At 38.4% G+C, this 21,985-nt stretch overlaps 4 protein-coding genes across 5 annotated transcripts; 2 read left to right on the top strand and 2 right to left on the bottom strand.

Annotated features, from left to right (window-relative positions):
* Positions 1 to 1,038: 1,038 nt before the first annotated feature.
* LOC126615963 (protein NETWORKED 1D-like) lies at positions 1,039 to 8,386 on the top strand. The gene is made up of 5 exons (XM_050283909.1): positions 1,039 to 1,282; positions 1,624 to 1,696; positions 1,819 to 2,106; positions 2,555 to 6,786; positions 7,024 to 8,386. The coding sequence occupies exons 3-5, from the start codon at positions 2,004 to 2,006 to the stop codon at positions 8,074 to 8,076; spliced, it is 5,388 nt and encodes a 1,795-aa protein (XP_050139866.1). The 5' UTR covers positions 1,039 to 1,282; positions 1,624 to 1,696; positions 1,819 to 2,003; the 3' UTR covers positions 8,077 to 8,386.
* On the bottom strand, positions 8,362 to 11,559 carry LOC126615972 (protein ANTAGONIST OF LIKE HETEROCHROMATIN PROTEIN 1-like). 2 transcript variants are annotated; one of them, XM_050283927.1, is made up of 3 exons: positions 11,402 to 11,559; positions 10,718 to 11,078; positions 8,362 to 9,881 (listed from the first exon to the last, which is right to left on the bottom strand). In XM_050283927.1, the coding sequence occupies exons 2-3, from the start codon at positions 10,860 to 10,862 to the stop codon at positions 8,827 to 8,829; spliced, it is 1,200 nt and encodes a 399-aa protein (XP_050139884.1). In that variant the 5' UTR covers positions 10,863 to 11,078; positions 11,402 to 11,559; the 3' UTR covers positions 8,362 to 8,826. The 2 variants fall into 2 exon arrangements, with proteins under 2 accessions (XP_050139884.1, XP_050139885.1); XM_050283928.1 differs by lacking the exon at positions 11,402 to 11,559 and having other exon boundaries at positions 10,718 to 11,084.
* Positions 11,560 to 11,946: 387 nt separating this feature from the next.
* Positions 11,947 to 12,700, top strand: LOC126615976 (proline-rich receptor-like protein kinase PERK2). The gene has a single exon (XM_050283931.1). The coding sequence runs from the start codon at positions 12,059 to 12,061 to the stop codon at positions 12,698 to 12,700; it is 642 nt and encodes a 213-aa protein (XP_050139888.1). The 5' UTR covers positions 11,947 to 12,058.
* A 2,498-nt stretch (positions 12,701 to 15,198) lies between these two features.
* LOC126615964 (sulfate transporter 3.1-like) lies at positions 15,199 to 21,423 on the bottom strand. Its single transcript, XM_050283910.1, has 12 exons — positions 20,848 to 21,423; positions 20,405 to 20,612; positions 19,516 to 19,687; positions 18,896 to 18,961; positions 18,060 to 18,173; positions 17,150 to 17,266; positions 16,887 to 17,013; positions 16,291 to 16,577; positions 15,992 to 16,182; positions 15,812 to 15,897; positions 15,625 to 15,701; positions 15,199 to 15,518 (listed from the first exon to the last, which is right to left on the bottom strand). The coding sequence occupies exons 1-12, from the start codon at positions 21,182 to 21,184 to the stop codon at positions 15,330 to 15,332; spliced, it is 1,971 nt and encodes a 656-aa protein (XP_050139867.1). The 5' UTR covers positions 21,185 to 21,423; the 3' UTR covers positions 15,199 to 15,329.
* Positions 21,424 to 21,985: the final 562 nt, after the last annotated feature.

Raw genomic sequence — 21,985 nt, 5'->3', positions numbered from 1 at the left:
AAGCATGGAAATCAATTTTTTTTATTTTGTTTGGCAACTCTTACACTGAAAACTAGAAATTGACGCACATAATAATTTGTGAGAATAAAATGACCAAATGTTTGAATTTGATAACCTTAAAGTAGTCATATATTCTCCAAATCCCACCGCACGTAAAGATAATGCAACTCATTAAGCAAATAAAATTGTATTTATGCCGTTTAAAGTCAGCAAATTCGGTTAAAATAAATAATAATGGTTAATTTATGGAAATTACTTTGGTCTAAAATTTATATTGCTTATTAGACAACTTATTTGCCACATAGTATATAATATGAAATAAGGATGATTTGCATGGTCACATCCAACCATCTTTTTGTCTTGGTCTACAATTTTAAATACCCAATGGGGACTCATAGCCATATCTAAAATCCCTTTTCTAATCAAGGAGACAACTAAGATGTGTGTGATTGAAGCAAAGAACAATAAAATAATAAAATATGGAAGCCTAATGGTAATTTAGTAGATAAATGTTAAGAAAATTCTTTTAAAAGTAAGATTTTCTATGGACCTCTGATAATTTATGTTTTTTGCATGATATTTTATAATATTAACATTAAATTGTCAGATAACAAAAAGTATAAAAAGTCATAATTGAAGAAAATCTCCTTAACATTCTCGTTTTTTAACACCGTCTTAAAAACATGCACAAAATCATAGTCAAACATCAACAAACCCCAAGATTTTTTTTTTAAATTTTGTAATTGCAAGGGCATTTTAATCATTTCACCCGTTCTTAGTCATTCCCTTGAGAATCAGTGGGTTTTGGGGGGTTTTAGTATCAGAAAAGGAACTGCATATGCTCTAATAATTTTTCCAAAATCATAGTGAAAAAATCCAACAAAAAAACCGAAATTGGAAACAAAAATCCGAAAAATAATGGATTAGAAAAGCATTAACTTTAGCCTTTTGCCGTTTGTATTTTTTTTTTTTTACCGTTTGTTTTGCAGTCGCTGTTTTTACTGTTTCCGGCCTCTCCACCAACCTTTATCTTTGTTTTACTTTCATCTTCAAACGGTAGAAAACCACAGCATAAAAGGCAAAAGCAGAACGCAGTGAGAGAGAAAACAGAGGAGCAATTTCTGAGACGGAGACGTAGCGGTCTAACAACCATGGGGTGAGAAAAGAGTAAAGCAAAAGCAGCTGGTACGGGAAGTGCTTTTTTTCGCTGCTTCTGTTGCTATTCACAAACGCAGATTAAGGAAGAAGAGAAGTTGTTTTGATTGATCGTTTTTGCTTCTGGGTAATTTTGTTGGATCCTTTTTTTTTTCGTGCTGAGAAAATCATGCCATTGTGTGTATCTTCATGGAAGAATGCGTTTTGTGGTTTATTTGGGCTTGATCCTCCTACCCATGACTCTGCTTAACTAAATTTTTAATTTTTGGTTTCTGGGTAATTAAAAGTTTGATCCCTTTGTTTTTCTGTAATTTTTTTTAAGGAATTGGGTTGGTTTTTAATTGTCATGGATGATCACTTAAGATTTTTTTGCTTCAAAGTTTGGTGATTCTATTAAGCTTGTGAATTTGTTGATATTTTTACTAAATTCTGACCATCTGTCTTTTGGGTTTGTCTCTGATCAGTCAGGTATTTTTGTGGAAAATTCGTTCATATCAGTCAATTTTAGCATATGATTTCGGACCGGAGTTTTACTGATCAGGTAATTGCTTGCTGTTTGTCATCTTTCTAGTTTATTCCATGTTCTTAAGAATCTGATCTCACCCACCATGTTGTTTTATATTCTAATTAATCTGGTTTTTAATTGTGGATTTTGGTGATTAGGTGTGATCGTGTGAGAAGTTAGAGTATACAAACCTTCATCCTATCGAGAATTACTGAATTCTGGTGGTTTAGAGCCTGGTTATCAGGCCCCTTGTTGAGTTTATTCATCTTGGTTTTGGTTTTTATTCGTTTGTGGATCGGAAACAAAATCAGTAGCGAAGGTGGTGCTGTTATTGGCCAGAGTTATGGCTACCGCGTCGCAGGCAGACTCTAGACGCAAGTATTCTTGGTGGTGGGACAGCCACATAAGCCCGAAGAATTCAAGATGGCTTCAGGAAAATCTTACAGGTATACATCATATAACTGGTTTGGTTTGCCGTGTTTCTCATATATGTGGAGTGAAGCAATGCTCTCTCGCCGGACATCATTAAGTTTTTTTATCATGTCAACTGCATTGCATATTGTGACACGATTTTTACTTCGTCCTATCAAGAAATGTTCATAATGAATAACGAATTCTCGTTTCCTAAACTGTTACATCATCAAATATGGAATATTGGATGGCTAAGAAGTGGAACTCGGACCTTATTTAAGTTAGTTTGAATAGTGTAAATATGTATGTTGGTAGATTCCCAATTTCTGTTGTTGACTGCTCGATGAGACGTCATTGTGGTAGTACCGGGCCTGTAAACTGCAGTGATCCTGATTTGTCAACATATTGTTCTCTCTCCCTCCGCCTCTCTTCTATGTATTAGATATATATATAGAGTTAATTATGTTTTAACTTGTTGAACAGATATGGATGCCAAAGTCAAACACATGATCAAGCTCATTGAATTGGATGCCGATTCCTTTGCTAGGAGGGCAGAGATGTACTATAAACAGCGCCCAGAATTAATGAAATTGGTAGAAGAGTTCTATCGAGCATACCGTGCATTAGCTGAGAGATATGATCATGCAACTGGGGCGCTGCGCCAGGCTCATCGAACCATGGCAGAAGCATTTCCCAACCAAGTTCCCTTTGCAATGGGAGATGATTCACCTGCAGGTTCCTCTGCTAGTGAGGCTGATCCCCGTACACCTGAGATGCCACATCCAATGCGGGCATTCTTAGACCTTGATGAAATGCCAAAAGATGCTCCGGGAATCTCCTCATCCCATTTCCTTGGTGTAAAAAAGAATGGAGCTTATACCGATGAATCTGACTCTGGAACAAGCAGAATGGGCTTGAAACAGCTGAATGATCTATTTGGGTCTGGAGAAGGAAGGGCGAAAAAAGGTCTCAATTTTCCTGATGAAGAAGAAAAAGACCGCAGCATGCAGGACAATGAGACCCATAACGTCAAGGCTCGATCATTGTCCGAGTCTGATCGACTGGGTAAAGCAGAGACAGAAATTTCAAACTTGAAGGTGGCCCTTGCTAAATTAGAAGCCGAAAAGGAAGCTGGCCTACTTCAGTACCAACAGTGTTTAGAGAGGTTAAATAATCTGGAGTCTGAAGTCGCTCGTGCACATGAGGATTCCAGGGGACTGAACGAGCGAGCCAGTAAAGCTGAAGCTGAAGTTCAAGCTTCGAAGGAAGCACTTGCTAAATTAGAGTCTGAAAGGGATGCTAGCCTTCTGCAGTATCAGCAGTGTTTGGAGAAAATCACTAATCTGGAGGACAGTATCTCTTGTGCCCAAAAGGATGCTGCAGAGCTCAATGATCGCGCGAGTAAAGTTGAAACTGAAGCTGGAACTCTAAAGCAAGATCTTGCAAAGGTCGTAGCTGAGAAAGAAGCTGCGCTTGCACAATATCAACAATGTCTAGAAATGATATCAAATCTGGAGGAAAAAATACTGCATATTGAGGAGGATACAAGAAGAATTAATGAGCGAGCTGTTAAAGCCGAAGGTGAAGTTGAAACCTTGAAGCAAGCAATTGCCAAGTTAAATGAAGAGAAGGAAGCTGCTGCTCTCCAGTACCACCAGTGCTTGGAAACCATATCTGCTCTGGAGCATAAGATAGCTAGTGCTCAAGAGGAGGCCCAACGGCTACACTCTGAAATAGATGATGGGATTGCAAAGTTAAAGGGTTCTGAAGAAAAGTGTATTCTGCTGGCACAATCAAATCAGACGCTCCAATCTGAGTTGGAGTCTTTGGTGCAGAAAATGGAATCTCAGGGTGAAGAACTGACTGAGAAGCAGAAGGAGTTGGGCAGACTCTGGACTTCCATACGCGAAGAGCGTTTGCGATTCTTGGAGGCTGAAACTGCTTTCCAGACACTGCAGCATTTGCATTCTCAATCCCAGGAGGAACTTAGATCTATGTATTCTGAACTTCACAATGGAGCTTTAATTATGAAGGACATGGAAACGCGTAATCAGGTTTTGGAGGACGAAGTCCAGAATTCGAAGGAGGAAAACAAGAGGCTGAGTGAGCTCAATCTGTCTTCATCCATGTCAATAAAAAATCTGCAAGATGAGATCTTAATCTTGAGGGAGACAATTAGAAAACTTGAAGAGGAACTCGGACTCCGAGTAGACCAAAGAAATGCTCTCCAGCAAGAGATATACTGCCTGAAAGAGGAACTCAATGGCTTGAACAAGAAACACCAAGTTATGCTAGAGCAGGTAGAGTCAGTTGGCTTGAATCCAGAGTGCCTTGCGTCATCTGTGAAGGAACTGCAGGGTGAAAAATCACAGCTAGAACAGATGTGTGAGGCTGATAGAAGTGAGAAAGCGGCACTGTTAGAAAAGTTGGAAATCATGCAGAAACTTCTGGAGAAAAATGTTCTTTTGGAGAATTCCCTTTCGGATTTGAACCTTGAGTTAGAAGGTGTTAGAGGGAAGGTAAAGGAGTTGGAAGAATCATGTCAATCTCATCTGGAAGAAAAAGGTACAATTGCTGCTGAAAATGCCGCCCTACTTTCCCAGTTACAAATTATGACCGAGAACTTGAAGAAATCATCGGAGAATAACAAAATTTTGGAGAATTCCCTTTGTGATGCAAATGCTGAACTTGAAGGCTTGAGGGTAAAATCAAAGAGCTTAGAAGAGTCCTGTCTATTGCTTGATAACGAGAAGTCTGGTCTGACCAAGGAGAGAGAAAATGTAGTTTCTGAGTTGGGCGCTACTCAGCAAAGACTGGCAGGTCTGGAAAAAGGATATACAGAAATAGAAGAGAAACTCTCTGCTCTTGAGAAAGAAAGAGAATCCGCACTTCGTAAAGTGGAAGAGCTACATGTTTTCTTGGATTCTGAGAAACAAAAACATGCCAGTTTTGTTCAGTTGAGTGAAACCCAGATGGCTGGTATGGGATTGCAGATCTCTCGTCTCCAAGCAGAAGGCATGTGCATGAAGAAAGAATATGAAGTGGAACAAGACAAAGCTGTGAACGCGCAGATTGAAATCTTTGTCTTGCAGAAATGCATAAAAGATCTGGAAGAAAAGATCTTGTCCCTCATGGTTGAGCGTCAAAATCTGTTGGAGGCATCCAAAATGTCAGAGAAACATGTTTCTGACCTAGAGCATGGAAATCTTGAGCAACAGGTGGAGATTAAATCTTTCCTTTTGCAAACGAAAGTACTGAGAATGGGGCTGTATCAGGTGTTGAAGACTCTTGACGTGGAGGCAAACCTCAGTTGTGCAGGAGAGGTTGAGCAAGACGAAACACTTCTTAACAACATTCTTGTCAAACTTCAAGAGACGCAAAATTCTCTCTCTGAAACTTGTGATCAAAATCAGCAGTTGGTTATTGAGAAGTCAGTTCTCATAGAAATGATTGACCAACTAAAACTAGAGGCAGCAAATCATATGAGAGAAAGAAACACCCTGGACGGAGAGTTCAAGAATCAGTCTGAGAAGCTTGTGGTGTTACAGAGTGGGGCCCAAAGACTTGAGGAGAAGAATGAAGAATTGAAGTTGAAAGTAGTGGAGGGAGACCACAGAGAGCAAGTGTTGAGGACTGAAATAGATGATCTGCATGAGCAGTTCTTGGACTTGCAGAGTGCATACAACGATGTATTGGAAGAGAATGGCAAGATGCTTGTAGAGAAAGGAGCTTTGACAAAGATGGTATCGAATTTGTGGGAAGAGAATCGTGACCTCGAAGAGGAGAAATGTGTCATGTTTGGTGAAACGATATATCACAATAACTTTTCACTTGTTCTCAAAGATTTTATTTCAAGAAAGCTGCAGGAACTGGAAGAGCTCACTGACTATTTAGATAAACTTCATCTTGGAAAGAATGACCTGGAAGATAAGGTAAGGATGTTGGAGGGGAAGTTAGAAGATACACGGATGGACAACGTACAGCTCAAGGAGTCATTGAATAAGTCCGAGAATGAGCTGGAGTTAGTTAAATCTGTTAATGATCAATTGAATGGTGAAATTGCAAATGCAAAGGATGCGTCGTACCATAAAGAAAATGAGCTTTTGGAAGTACATCAGGCCATCAGTGTGCTACAGAATGAGAGGCAAGAGTTGCATGCGTTAGTGGAGGACATGAATGGTAAGTATGGTGAGGCTAAGGTGGTACTACAAGATCAAGAGAAGCAAATTCTCAAACTCTCTGCAGACAATGAACTTCATATCAAAGAGACTGGCAACCTTTGTGTAGTGAATCAGGAGTTGGAGTCAGAAGTGCAGAAAATGCAGCAAAAAGCTGAAAAAACTAAAATCAAAGAGGAAGGTTTGATCAATGAACTGCAAAAGGAAAGACAAGAGATAGAAATGTGGTTGTTTCAGGCTGCCACATTATTTGGCGAACTGCAGGGTTCCAACATTCGTGAAACATTGTTTGAAGGAAAGATTCGCGAGCTCATTGAAGCATGTCAGATCCTCGAAGACAGAAGCAATTCCAGAGGCATCGAGAACAAAATTTTGAAAGAAAGAGTTTGCGCATTGGAAGACGAAAATGGAGGGCTACAAGCTCAGTTGGCTGCATATATTCCAGCTGTCATCTCTTTGAAGGAGTGTATAACATCGCTTGAGAAGCATATACTCGCAGACACCGGTTCTCATAAACTTGACACTGAAGAATCAAAGGTAACTTTTCATGTCTGTTTATATATTACCTATGGAAATTGAAAGTTTCAATTGTCACGAGCCATTATTTGAACTCATGCTTTATCATCAACATTCAAGGTTTATCTCTGGCAAGTTTTACGGAAAGTAAGCCGGTTTCTGTCTAAAGCTTATTTGGCTTAAGACATGATGACTTCGTTTTATAGTTCAATGGTGGATATCATTTGAAATAACATATTTGTATCCCACTTTATCCAGGATGCCCTTCTGCATGCTGAAAGCCCTCAAATGGATGGAGATCAAACAGCCACAGTATCAGATGGTGTTTTGGACTTGCAGGATTTACAAAGAAGACTTGAAGCTATTGAAAAGGCAGTGGTGGAAAAGGAAGGTCATGTTTCTGTAAATCAGGTTCGTGACACTATGAAGAAGCGTGAAATATCTGGATCAGGGAATGAAGTTCTGACAAAAGACATCGTTCTTGATCAGATATCGGAGTGTTCATCCTATGGGATAAGCAGAAGAGAAACCATAGAGCCTGATGCTCAGATGCTTGAGTTGTGGGAGACCAGTGACCAGGATGGCAGCATTGATTTGACAGTTGGCAACTCCCAGAAGGCAGCCGCTGTACCAACTGACCACAGTCAGATGGAGGAGGCAGTAAAGGAGCACAATAAAAGACATCCCTCTTCTGAATCATTGGTTGAGAAAGAATTGGGTATTAACAAATTAGAGCTCTCTAGGAGATTTACGCAGCCCCGTCAAGAAGGGAACAAGAGAAGCATCCTAGAAAGACTTGATTCCGATGTGCAAAAGTTGACAAACCTTCAAATTACTGTGGAAGACCTGAAGACAAAGGTGGAGATTACTGAGAAGAGTAAAAAGGGCAATAATATGGAACTTGATAGCGTAAAGGGGCAGCTGGAAGAAGCCAAAGAGGCCATTACGAAGTTGTTTGATGCCAATCAAATGTTGATGAAGAGCGTTGAAGATGATCCTCCGTCCTCTGCCGGATCTTCTGGGGAAGTACCAGATGAAAGTGGGAGCGTGAGAAGGAGGAGACTTTCTGAACAAGCAAAAAGAGGGTCGGAAAACATTGGGCGGTTGCAGTTACAAGTTCAGAAACTGCAGTTTCTTCTTCTGAAAATCGATGGCGAAAAAGACAGCAAAGGATCAGCTAGAATCATCGAGCGGAAGAAAAGCGTTCTTCTTCGCGACTACCTCTATGGCGTGGGAAAACCCGTCAACCAAGGGAAACGGAAGAAATCGCCCTTCTGTGCATGCATACAGCCCCCAACCAAGGGAGATTAAACCAATGAAATTTCATTAGTTTACAGTAAAATGATGAGGCACTAGTTTTGCTTCATTGTCCATAAGTTTTTTTAAACTTTTTAGAGCTCTACTTGTTTTGCCATATTTTAGAGAGAGAGACAGAGAGACAGAGAGAGTATTGGGTCTTGGATTAGTTTTGAGATCCTGCTGTACATTTCAGGCCCCATCTTCTATTCAAAGGAAACCCACTCTGATGGGGTTAGCTTTTCTTTTTTTTCCATGTTTTTTTCTTTCTTCTTTTACATAAAGAGAACTAGCAGAGTGTATGAAAATAAAATCTTTTATTGAATCCTGTTGTTCGGTGTATACATTCTTTCTGCGTTACAAGTTCTTGTATAGATTCTAACATTCTCCAGAATCCGGCGAGATCCTTACATGTAACCGGGAGATTATCCCCCTCGCCTTGTACCACTCGTCACGTGAATTGTTACACCACTGGGTGAGAGGGATATACGCTGGGTTTCACTCGAGTTTTTTTCTGCGGCTCTACATGTTACTTGCAGTCTATAGTACAAACCCTAATACATGCTCAAGGAAAAAGGATCAAAGTGACGGCAGAAACAAGCTTTTCCTGACAACCGATGACACTGAAAAACCAGGCAAGAACAGATTCTTTAAGCCTAAACACTTTAGTTTCTCCTCGAAAGGTACCTACGGGCAGCACCTGTTCGATGGAGGCCATAAGCTTCCAACTTGAACTCGTCTAGACCAGACTTGGTAGAGCAAGATTCACATTGGTGTAGCAGTCTGCTTGCCGTGCTCCCGGTGTTTGATCAAGTTATCCCTCAATGTCCTCCCCAGTGGATCAACTTGCTTACAGCACTGTTCTCCATATCCTGAATCATGATGGCCGGATAAAGCAACATCCCGGTCCAATATATCTCCACTGTCGATGATTATATTGTGAAGCAAACAACATACCAAGATAATGCTTGGAAGTTTACGTTTATCAGGTCTCCACATAACCTTGCTGAGGATTCTCCAAGTGCCCTTCAACTGCAAGAATGCTCTTACAGCCAGCGACCTTGCAGCCTCATGAATGACGTTAAAAGGAGAAACGGAAGGCGGAAGGCCATTGCCTTCAAAAGGAGTTATCAGCCAAGGAAGCAGAGGATAGCCAGCCCCACCAACTAAGTACTCTCTAATCTCTACTCCTCCAGATAAACTTCTAACATCTCCATTCAAACGCTGTCCGCCTTCACAGAGCTTGTAAAACCCTGAACACTTCAACAGTCTAGACGCAGTCATGCCCCCAGGCCAACCAGTCACAATATCAAGAAATCTCATCTCATGGTCAACAATTCCCTGCAAGAGCATGCTGTAGTTCTCCTCTGAGTCACACCAATCATCTGATGTTTGAACCGTAGGTAGGGTCATAATGATGTGAGTACCATCTATGGCTCCACAGCAATTCGGCAATCCAAAGGATGCTTCAAATTCAGACTTAATCTCTTCCATTCTATTCGAATCAGGCCACTTGAGGTGGTGCTTTGCGCGCTCTTCCAATGCTTCAATGAATCTCCAAGTCACCTGAGAAACTGTGGACTGGCCGACCCCAAATGCAGCCCCCACTGAGACTTGAGACTCCCCGGATGCCAACCTTCTCATGGCAATTGCAACCTGTTTCTCAACACTGAGAAGCCTTCCTTCTATGTTGATGAGCCCTGATGGCGGCCTCGACACCAGGTCTTCTCTTACAAGTGAACAAATGTAATCGAAAGTCTTTTTCGAGACCCTAAAGAAAAACTTAAATCCTTCCTCCTCATCATTGGATACTGAAGAACCTACACACGTGAATTCATCGGATATGCAGAATGCAGTTGTTATCACGGACACTTCAAAACCAAAATCAACTCTTAAAAATCTTTACTAAAATAGAAATCAACAATTTCCCCACTCCAGATTCCAAACCAAAATCTCTATTCAATAGCTAGTTCTCTTGTAACGACCACCAGAAATTTACCACACTTGCATTTTTTGACAAGTCGATATATATTCTAAACCACTCTAATTTACGCATAAGTGGGCTAAAGCCCTTTAAGAATGGTTTTGTTTTTTAATTTTTTTTAGTACATTGATATTTTTACACTAAGAGGAGCTAGTTTTCTTGTAACGACCACCAGAAATTACCACAACCACTTGCATTCTTTGACATGACGATATATATTCTAAACTAGTCTAAATTTACGCAGATGTGGGCTAGGGCGGAATGTGCTCCCCTCATGCATCCAAGTTCGAATCCCCTTCCACACATCTTAGATTAGTATAAACTATAAAGTAGAATATCACTCGTATAAACAAAAACTACTCTAATTTACGGGAGGGGAATCCGAAGACAATTGGCCTAACCCACATCTGCATAACCAGGTGCATTTTCCGGCGCTGGTCTGAATTCTTACCATTTCAGTGATCAAATTCATGATGCTAGCTAACTTGAAAACCACATTTTACAGATTTTGAGCTGTAATTATGAATAAATGTACGGACTTTAACATTCTAGAACAAATTTTGAATAAAACCCACATCACTATTTCTCTTGGAATGCAGCATTTTCCAGTAAAAAAAAGCAGGAAATTAAGAGAGTAACTGAAGAGTGAGTGAGCTCAGTGAAAAGTAAAACCTGCTTGGGTTGAAGAATTCTTGTGCCAGAAACTATCCCACCAATCCGAATCCACGGCTTTTGCCTCAACCGGAACCACCACGCTCTTGCTTTTCCTCAATTTCCTGTCTTTCTTGCTTTTCCTTGATTTCTTCGGAGGCGCCATGAAAGTTAAAGCTCTGATGGTCTCAGAAAAGAAGTGTTTGGATGGGAGGAAAGTGATTGAAAGTTAATAAATTTGAACTGTTTTCTTCATCTCCAACACATGCGTTTCCGACATTTGATGACTGAACCGATTTCGAGCTGGTCGTGTATCTCCACATCTCGGTAGGAACAGAACGGATACGACTGTTGGTGACCAAATGGCTGTGGGCTGCTTTGACTGTGGATGAAATTTGGATATTTGGTTGGTCAAGCCCAATAAATTTCTAACCCAAAATTTTGGTGTGAAAAATACAGTGTATTATCGATGCTTCATCGGCATGAATTGGCTAGGCTTTGAATTCTATTTCATTGTTTAGTGCAACACTATTGATGGATTGCAATGTACTTAATCCATGTTTTTCCTCGATTTTCTTAAATTTTCTAAGTAAATAATCAGTTAAGGCTAACTTTAGACCAAATTTTTAGTTAAAATCGTAGATTCAGAAAAATCAAAGTACCCATGTTTCAAATTCGAAGTAAGGAGGGAGAAGAGGGAATTACCTTGAACAAAGAAGATGAAATTGCAGAAAAGAGGAGAGGCGGATGATGAAATCAGTGGAAGGGAAACGCAGAGAGCTCGAAGAAGAGAGAAGCTCGACTGGCTTTGTAACCCACATCGAGCGAGAGGTATGATTCCTGTCTTATTTGGCACTCACATCCTCGACCCAAATCCAATCCATGTGACATTTTAGCGCATTAAACATAGGTTAGGTTACAAGTCCAATTTGAAAGAAAGTAACGTTTCCTAGCCAGCCCACCAAACGGACCAAAATAAACCAAAACCAATTGTCATTAGGAACGAAGAAACATACGTACCAAAAAAGCTAACGATTTCATGTGTTTCCTAGTTTAGAGTAGGAAAAGTTTGAACTGTACTTAGAAGCAGAAACCGTACCAGTTAACTTGGTTTCCTTCCTGCAACATCTGCATACTTCCAAGCGACAATTGGAAAAGTCAAGATAAACGTAAATCCAATTGGAATGCAAAAACCAATTGTAACTGGGGAGCATGGCAGCCTGAAAAAAGGTACGTTTAGTTTACTAGTATATAATGCTGCCCCGCCTCCCTCTGCTTGCATGCTACCATACTATTACTCACTTGCATTGTGATCTTCTATCTAGAGAGAGAAAGTGAGAGAGGAGAGAGAGACAGAGAGAGATGGCGAACAAGAACATACTTGTTAGCTTTTTGATTTTGTGCCTCGCTTCATCTCAGTTTTTTTATATTGGACACAGCCGACCCACCCCAGTAGCAACTGCATCATCGGCCAAAACCACGCCCGTTGCCATGCCAACTTTGCCGCTCATGCCAATTATTTCGACGCCCCCCATCAGTGGTACACAAATAATACCCGCCACGCGCTCCATTGCTACGACACCCCCGGCCGTCACGATTACACCAGTGACGCCAGCCACACCCTCCATCGTAACGCCACCCGCGCCCGCCGCAGATACACCAGTGACGCCCGCTGATCCTTTGATTTCTAGCCCACCGCAGCCGGCCGCCGAGACACCCGATGCACCCTCCATGGTTACGCCATCTACTCCGGCCACGGATACACCAGTGACGCCCGCTGATCGTCCGATTGCTAGCTCACTGCAGCCGGCTGCAGATAGCCCTGAGACGCCCGATGCTCCCTCTATTGCTCCGCCACCTTCGCCAACTCCACCAGAGACTGATGCCTTGCCATACCCATATAACGACATACTGGACTACTCAAACGGCGCTGCTAAACTGAATATCAGTTACTCCCTATTTTATCCATTGATTATGTATCTGTTTCATCAACTACTATTTTGATTACACGGTTTTCTTTTTTCCTTTTTTTTCTTTTTTTGAGGAAACTTTTTACTTTGTAAGCATAATAAACAAGGAAATTTTAACGAAAAGCTTTCAGTATTGCTCCCTCTATTGCTCCGCCACCTTCGCCAACTCCACCAGAGACTGATGCCTTGCCATACCCATATAACGACATACTGGACTACTCAAACGGCGCTGCTAAACTGAATATCAGTTACTCCCTATTTTATCCATTGATTATGTATCTGTTTCATCAACTACTATTTTGATTACACGGTTTTCTTTTTTCCTTTTTTTTCTTTTTTTGAGGAAACTTTTTACTTTGTAAGCATAATAAACAAGGGAATTTTAACGAAAAGCTTTCAGTATTGTTCATTTTAACGAAAAATCATATTTTTACACTAAAAAGTCATTACTGATACTATTTACTTTACCCTTTATTTTGTCTTTATCGTTAAAACTCAAAGTTTTCAAGCCTTTTTTATTAGTTTTTCTTAATAATAATCTATTTCTGTAGCCAACAAGATCCTATATGTTCATTTTACATCATATATCGTGCGGTCAGTTTTTGTCAAGTACTGTTTGTATATAATTTTAAATAAAAATACTTAAGGTAATTTCTGATCCCAGGATGTACAATAAACAGATAAGATTGACGAATCTCCAGAATCCTCACAAAGAGAATCCGATGAGAATCCGAATTTTTTTTTAAGCTAGCTTGGCAACAATGTGATTAGAATAATTTTGAAGCTATGCAACAATGTGATGATCTTAGAATCATGCAATATTCTTGTAAAGTTGTAATTGAGCTTAATAGTTTTTCTTTATTTTTGGTGAGAGTGTAAATTAGACGTCTGAAAGTTAAGAATTAATATAGTATATAAATAATAAAAACATATACAGAATCAGAACAAGGTGTCAGAGCTAGCTTTATTTGTATATTTAAACAGTAAAGAGTCATGACACTCCAAACATGACACGATAAGTTAAAAATACTATAGATTGTACCTTGAGCTCACCTCTTCAAATATGCTTATTCCACTTGTGTCTCTGTTTCGAACAGGTGCAAAGGGATCAATTTTGGATGAGGATCCTCTCCAGATCCCTTTTCCAGGGATTCTTACATCATGATCATTTATCGTATATTGTGTAATTAGTTTTCGTTAGGTATTATTTATGTTTAATTTTAAATAAAAAAATTTATAATAATTTCTGACAGCATGATGTGCGATAAACAGTTAGGATATGAAGATACCTAAGATTCCCACATTTGGATCCGGAAGGGATCCAAATCCATCAATACGAGGGTGATTAATACTGCTCATTAGATGGTGTCCCAAAATTTTCTTTGAGGAATTAATTAGTGCGCTGCTATTATTTATTACCAATATAACATAAACATATAGTAAGCTACTTTTCCCTGTTTAGATTTTATCCTATCTTCCTCGTCGTTAATCCACCTTATAATCCTGAAAACACCTGTAGCACTTTGTGTTATAGATTAGACTTATTGTTATAGATATTATGTGAAAGTAGAGAGAGAGAGAGAGAGAGAGAGAGAGAGAGAGAGAGAGAGAGATTACAGGAAGGGTCTTACTTCTTCGTTCCAACAATTATTAATGCCATATTGCCATTAAGGAGATAATATTCTTTAAGCCTAGCTCAATCAATCAAAACTCATCACAATGATAATCCTACAATCAAGGGATAATGTTGATTTCTTTACTTGTAACTTGAGGGTTGATTTGATATGAAAGTAGGGACTCATTTAGGAAGTAGTGTTTTCGAATTCCTGAAAAAGCTTTTAGAGAAGAAAAAAAAAAGGGTTTCAAAAACACTTGAAGTGCTTTTTGCAAGAAGCACTTCAAGTGTTTTTCCATGATTAACTTGCATTTTTACTAAGTATTAGTTTCAAAAATATTTTATCTAAAAGCGCTTTCAGTCATTTAAAAACTTAATGTTAAGTTCAGTGAAGAAATTGTTGGTTTTATCAAGAAGAAATTGACAAAACACACAGAATTTTCAGCGTTGCTGCTACTGCAGTGATGATTTCATTGATTCATTCACATTGGATTCCTCCATTGGTGTAGGACAAGCTTATCAACGAGCTGTCCAAAACACTAACAGCTGTTAATTCAATCTAAGCCTTACATCCCTAACCTATTTTGTATTTAAAAGGAAAACAAGCCGTTGGACTCTTAGGCTTCCTTGCTAGCTAATCCAAAATCAAGAGCCCAAAATTCATTTGGTTCCAATACTTGGATGAAATCATAATCGTTAGACCTATTTTAACAATCACGTGTAAATGTTGTTCCAGTTTTATCAGATGCTCCCGAAGGGACAACAATAACATATAAATGGACTATTCTTAATAATTCAGGCTCACAAAAATGAATCTATGTAAAGTTTTGTTTCGTTATGAGATTTACAATATTAAGGACGAGAGAGGGAAAAAAATTAACGCTTCCAACTTCCCACTAATTAAGCAACCAAGAACATAAAACGATAAGACTAATTTCTCATTTCAATGTGTCCTCATCATATTTTACGTACACTTCACATTGCTTTATGTGATACAAAAATTTACACTGGTACATACATAGACAAGGTAATTGAGCTAGCATGCAACTCAGACGTTATTCCATACGCCGGGTTCTTGATCTTTGATTGGGTCGGGTTTGGTGGTGTGAAGCATGAAATTGCATGCTGCAACTGCCTCTGCAACTGTGAGATAAATCCATTGCTGACCTATTTTCTCGATCAACTCTGACTTGTTCATCTTCTTCATCACCTCACCTCCGGGGTTCGCCAATACAAGCTAATTGCATAAAACGAAACATGGTGTCAGATTTAGTGTTCTTTGTATACTAAAACTATTATTGACAATTTAATAAAAAGTCACGATAAGAGAGTATAGACTATACTTGAAGTCCCCTTCTATCAATTAGCTTCTTAACTTCTTCAAACATGCTAATTCCACTTGTGTCTATGTTAGCAACCGCTGCAAGGAATCAATTATCGGGTGATTAGTACCACTAATTGAATAATTTACCATTATTTTCTTTAAGGGATTTGATTAATACATGATTATTTTTTAATAATTTCCCTTACCACTCATATCCAATATCACATATTGTAAGCTACTTTCTCCTGCAGATTTTATCCTATCTTCCTCGTCATTAATCCACCTTGCAATCCTGAAAATATATAGCAGTTTAGGCCAACATCAAGCTTTAATTTCCTATTAATTACATGTAACACTGTTACTTTTCAGTTGTAAATTTTAAGTACCTTTCTCTTAAGTAGTTGGTATTTGCAAAGTAAATGGGAGCATCAATCTCAAGTATGAGAATTCCAGGAATATTGCTTGCACTTTGGTACTGGTCAACATTTCTGTAATCCATGGAATTCGGAAGGTTTCCAAGAATAAAAGTCCTAGGCCTTGCCACAAACAAAAGCACCCTGATCACAGATATTGCTACCTGCATAAAGAAGTCAAACCATCGTAAGTTATTGACCTGTTGTTACCGTGACACAATAATTTTTCATTAGCACAGTGTAATTTCAGTGTGACAGATATTAATACGAACCGCTACGACTAGGCCGATTTCAACGCTGGCAAAAACGACGCCAATGTACGCACTCATGCAGATGACGAAGTCAAACTTGTCAACCTTCCAGAGGTGGATTGCGGCTTCATAATCTATAAGGCCGAGCATGGCGGTGATTATGATGGCAGACAACACAACAAGGGGAGTGTAGTGGAACAATGGTGTGAGGAACAACAATGTGAACATCACTGCAATTGCCATGATAACGTTTGACATTGCCGTCTTGCATCCTGCATTGTAGTTCACTGCTGATCTGGAAAATGGCCCTGAAAATTATTGAAGAAATTTCATGTGATTAATGAGAGGAGATAATTAAGCATATGAATTTAATTAAAGGGCTCTTCACAAATATTAATCACAATTTCATTGTAAAAACACTTCAAACGCTGGTTTAAGTAAAAAAAAAAAAAAAAACATTGGACTCAATTGTTATTATACTCAATTATTATGATGTTTGATGTTAATAGTTGATACATGATCCTTTTTTTCTATACTAGTATACATGCATGATTCTAGAAGTGTTTCTCTTCAACCATAACAATCTCAGGAGACTACACTAATTAAGTAATTAATACCTGTAGTGAGGTAGCAAGAAGTGCAAGAACCAACAACGTTCATCATCCCAATGGCAATCATCTCTTTGTTCCCATCAATGTGGTAATTCTTGAACATGGAAAAGCTTCTCCCAACGGCTATTCCTTCCTGTACATAATTATCATAAAAATTTCCATAATCAATTTATTAATTACTTTAAGCTATTAATTAATTATGGTGATCAGTCGTGTTAACCAATAATTAGTACAGTAATCAAGGATTTAATTAAGATATATATACTTACAGCCAGAGCTATGATGCCCGTGATAATGCCAGTTTTAAAAGCTGTTGTGAGATAAGGAGACACAAATACAAGGTCTCGAAACGACAATGGATTAATCCCCTTCTTCAGCTTTCCTATCTGAATATATTCACCAGAAAATGCAGGCATTAATTAGAAACCTTTTTTCATTGTGTAAAAAACAAAAAGAAAACAAAAAGGAATATTTATTTTACTTTTAAATTCCAAAAGAAATGAAAAGGAAAAGGTATTGAGTCTATTGACCATGACCTAGCAACCAGAACTGTCACATAATGACATGGGAGATGGGGCAAAGTTAAGGGTCCACCGAGTCACCACCCAATGCTATTGTTTGTGGGGAGTCAAATACTGAAGACAATACAGTGTTTGAACAATCATTTTTTGGTTTGGCCCAAGATTAAAATTTGTGAAGGGCTTTTAACACATGGGTTGGGGAGGTAGACCTACTTTGTATTTGTTTATGGTGGTTCAAACTGTTCCTAATGTCATCTGCACATTAAGCCACTCTAGGTAGTGATCACGGACTCCACGTATGTGTTTGAGTGTTTGCAATTCTCGTCATGTGAGACATAGACAAATATATGTACGAGCGTATACACATGATGTCATGATAAAATCTTGTGCATGAGAGAGATGATTTTTCATGTATATCTTCATGTGTATGTGATTTTCATAATGTGAGATGTAGACACACAACTATATACACCGAAGAATCTTAGGGCGAAAGAGGAGCAAAATATATATGGGACTGTCTCAACTCTCATGAGCTCTTTGTGTCTTTGACCGTTTTAACTAGGTCTCAAAAGAGACTGACACATAACACTATACGACTATCCTATGAAAGTTTTTTTCTTGGGAGGATAGATTACTTTAGTTTGATGTGAGAGCTCACCACTTGAACGCCGTGTTTCTCAGCATGGGTGAGATAAACCAGAACGCTTCCCAAAACTATTGACGTCAAAGGTGCCAGGGCTGAGATCCAAAAGAGCTTAGGTTTCTTCTTGCTCTGCATTATCATGTTGTCCAACATATAAAGACAAATAAACTATATGAGCACATTAGGATTAATTTAAAATTTCACTTTTCTTCCCGCTTACAAGTTACATCATAAACAAAACTAGAGCAATGATTCTAATGACAAAGCCAGAGAAAGAGTCCAGATAATGGTTAATTAGTATATATGTTATTTTAAAAGTTCACATGGATTAATTAAAATTTGTTATTATTTAATTAATCCTAGTATTACTTTAACAAGGTGCATGCAGATGAAGATGGGCCGGGGTCATCATCTTTGGAAGTTTTTTTACTTGATGTTGAAAGTGGGAGCAGGTTAGGGTTGAAAAAAGGAGAATTTTGAAGAAGAAAATTTATATATACCTAAAAGTCGATTCCAAACCATGAAAAAGTGAGATGCAAAGCAGTTTCAAGAAGTGTTTTGATTAGGACATATGTATCCCATCCAGTGATACTTTTCTATAATTAAATTATTTAAGTAATTCCCCACTTAATCCAATCGAATTATACCTTCTTTTTTAACATTCAATATTTTATGTTATTTAATTTTCTGGTCCAGCAGGCATATAATTGCGTGACAGGAGAGCTTAATTTTCTATCAAGGTTAATTAAAACATGACAGATATAAAGAATAAGCATCTGATGTATAAAACAAAATAAGTATATGAAATTAATAAACAAGAAATTAAGATATGGTCGGTTCGATTCACTTACAAAATATTTTGTGGTGAGGAGGAAGAAAAGAAATAAACATCCCAAAACTCCGCTTTCCCATCTCCACTGCAACAACCATCGATAGAAATAGAATTATATATACAATTAAAAAACCAAAGATGCAAACTTTCATGCTCAAATTCTTCTATGCCTATTGTTATTTCAACACATCATATGCCTTTTGAAATAAAAACACTTTAAACTTTAGAAAAATCCCCTGAACTTTTTCACTTTTTTCCTCAGCATGGCCACTCGAGCTAGGTCAATAATCGATCTCATCTTATGTTGACGCAAAAAAGAGTTAAATTCCTTAATAACATTTTCTCGTGAGTATATACAAATAATATTATCTTCACAATAAATGCCTAAGTCATATATCATTAGTCATATGTGACAAGATATATCACATATGACTTTAAAAACAGTATTATATAGAACCTTAGCGTTAAGATTCATTAATTTCCACTCATGTTCGCGTTAAGATTCATTAATTTCCACTCATCTTTTTCCATTAATTGAATTAAACATGTAGAAACGAATCAGTGAGTGTTTGAGGTTTATAAAATTGTGATATTGGCTTGTTTGTGTGGGTAGAAAAGTGCAGGGAAGGGACAACAAACCTCATGTGTTTGGCTGAAAACAGAGCGCATAACTGACACTAAATCGGTCCCACGGGTGAAATGGTCAAGCCCTAGAATTCCTTTTAGCTGTTGCAGGCAAACCACTGTCGCTGCCCCCGCCATAAACCCTACTATCGTTGCATGTGATAAAAAATCCACAATAAACCCTAGCCTGCGATAATCCAGTCGAATCAAATTATGTATCAATCTAAATTTAAAATATATATATATATATATATATATAAATACACAAAAAACAGAAAAATAAATTCGGATTATAATTCTTATCTTCTTTCTATCCTTATCTTGTTTTTTTTATTTTTCCAATCTATATAAGCTGGCAGTGATCGATCACTATCTATGCAGGATCTTGAATACAATCCGTTACAAAAATGAGCGTTACTCTGATCGAATCTCATTAGTCTATATTGAACTAGGACAAACTTATTTCTCCTAAAAGACAAAAAAACCAGAAAACAAATACAATTTGAGATTGTCTTGTTGTTCCACTACAATTAATCATATGTTATTCTGTCTTTTTATGAAAGTTAACAAGTTTGCTTCTAGCCACTCAGTACTACGATCTGGTGGTATTCCTTTTCGCTTAGAAGTGAGAAGTTTTAGATTCGAATATCTTGGATAAAGAATTCGATACCAAATTAGGTTGCCCATTGTATGACTTAGTCGAGCTCCCCCTCCCCCTAATGTAAAAATATCAATATACTCACAAAAAAAAAAAAAATCTCACAATGTACTAGCAATAATGTGTTTCGAATTCTCCTTCGGCGGTAATTGAACCTAAGACCTCTCACTTACAAGCGACAGCAAGAGGACGGCAAGAGGAATATCATTAGACCGTAATACAAAAGAATCATTAGTAATTGCTAACCTCAACAAACCCAAGGAAGCTTGGAAAACTCCGGCAAAGAAGGTTGCGGTGAAGGCAAGATGAAGATAAAGGGTAGGGTTTTCTGCAGCATTGACCTCAGCCCCCAGCATTGAAGCTGTGAGAAGTGAGGCCACAGCCACAGTCCCCACAGCCATATCTCTTGAGCTCCCCATCATGGCATAAATCAATGGTGGAACAAAGCTTGAATCTGCATTATTAATTATTTTAATTAATAAACAAATAAAGTTCAATAATCTATCACAACCCAACTCGCACATGACACATGTGACCTATAATTGTTATTAATCCAGTCACGTTAAAATTAGAGAAAAAAAGGATAAAATCATTCCGACAGTATTGAGTTCTGAGTGCAGAACGACAAACTGGGAGCATGAATAACATGAAGGAAGAAAATGACTAATTTTGTTATAAAGGCTACTTACATAGGCCAAGAATTGGTGGCAAGTTAGCAAGCTTGGCATAGCTAATCCCCTGTGGGATCGCCAGGCTAGCGATGGTGATGCCGGAAATGAGATCTGATTTCAAGAACTCGAGCGTGTAGCGAGGCGCCCATTCGAGGATTGGAAAGAAGTACTGGAAGCCAAGAATGAATTTTCTTGAAGTAGGTTGGTTCTTAAACGGCCTCAAAGGGTCATCAGGAAAGAAGGTCTCCTTGAGAGAAGACTTCAATGTTTTGATGAAAGGTTGAGGTGGTGGGATCTCTACTCGGTGTAGAGAGTCCTCCACATTGGTTGAAGGGTACGCATGATCAGTACCCATAATAAAATGAAAAGGAAGTGATATCCAAACAGCTAGTTAGGTACGAACAAATTAACGTGACACAATTTGTAAAAGTATTGAATGGGGTACAAATTTGGGATATGCTAAATTTGGAGAAAGATTTGGAGAATGTGGTGGGAAGTTGGGTGAGAAATCAAGAAGTTGTGGGAAGTCTTGAGAGAGGGAGAGGGTGAGGGAGAGAGAAAGCAGAGCTGATTGTTAAGACTGAGAGGAGTGATTGCTTGTGGCAAATATATACAAGTGGAGGAAGGAAGGTAGTGTTTGATTAATTTTCTCAATTTTTTTTCAAGAGAATGCGTTGGGGGACCCACGATGGGGTATTGTATTAGGATCAGGATCCTCTCCTGACTCTTAAAAACTGGGCTTGTTGAGCATGCAATCGTAGCTGTTGAAATTTGATCCAATGGTTACGAATATGAGATTTTCTAAAAATTATAATTATTGTAGCCGTTAGATCAAATTTTAATAATCACGATTACCTGTTCAACAAACTCACTTTTTAGGGGTCAGGAGAGGATCCTGATCCATTGTATTAGTGATTAAAGGGGGACACGATTGTAAAGGTTTTCAAATATGTTAGCTGCACACCTTGTGCTCTATTTTGTTCACTTCTGCTCAGCTGAGAGGAGGCAAAATCGAGGAAGGTCGCGTATATAAATATTATGGATCTTTTCTTCTTTTTAATTTTTAAAGGATTTTTTATTACAAGTGACAGTGTCACTGTACATTACACGAATAAGAAGAAGGGAGTGGTTTAACTCTTGAAAAGGAACGAATTGG

The sequence above is a fragment of the Malus sylvestris genome, chromosome 3 (genome assembly GCF_916048215.2).
Source record: "Malus sylvestris chromosome 3, drMalSylv7.2, whole genome shotgun sequence".
NCBI lineage: Eukaryota > Viridiplantae > Streptophyta > Magnoliopsida > Rosales > Rosaceae > Malus > Malus sylvestris.
This window is presented reverse-complemented; position numbering and strand designations above follow the sequence as displayed.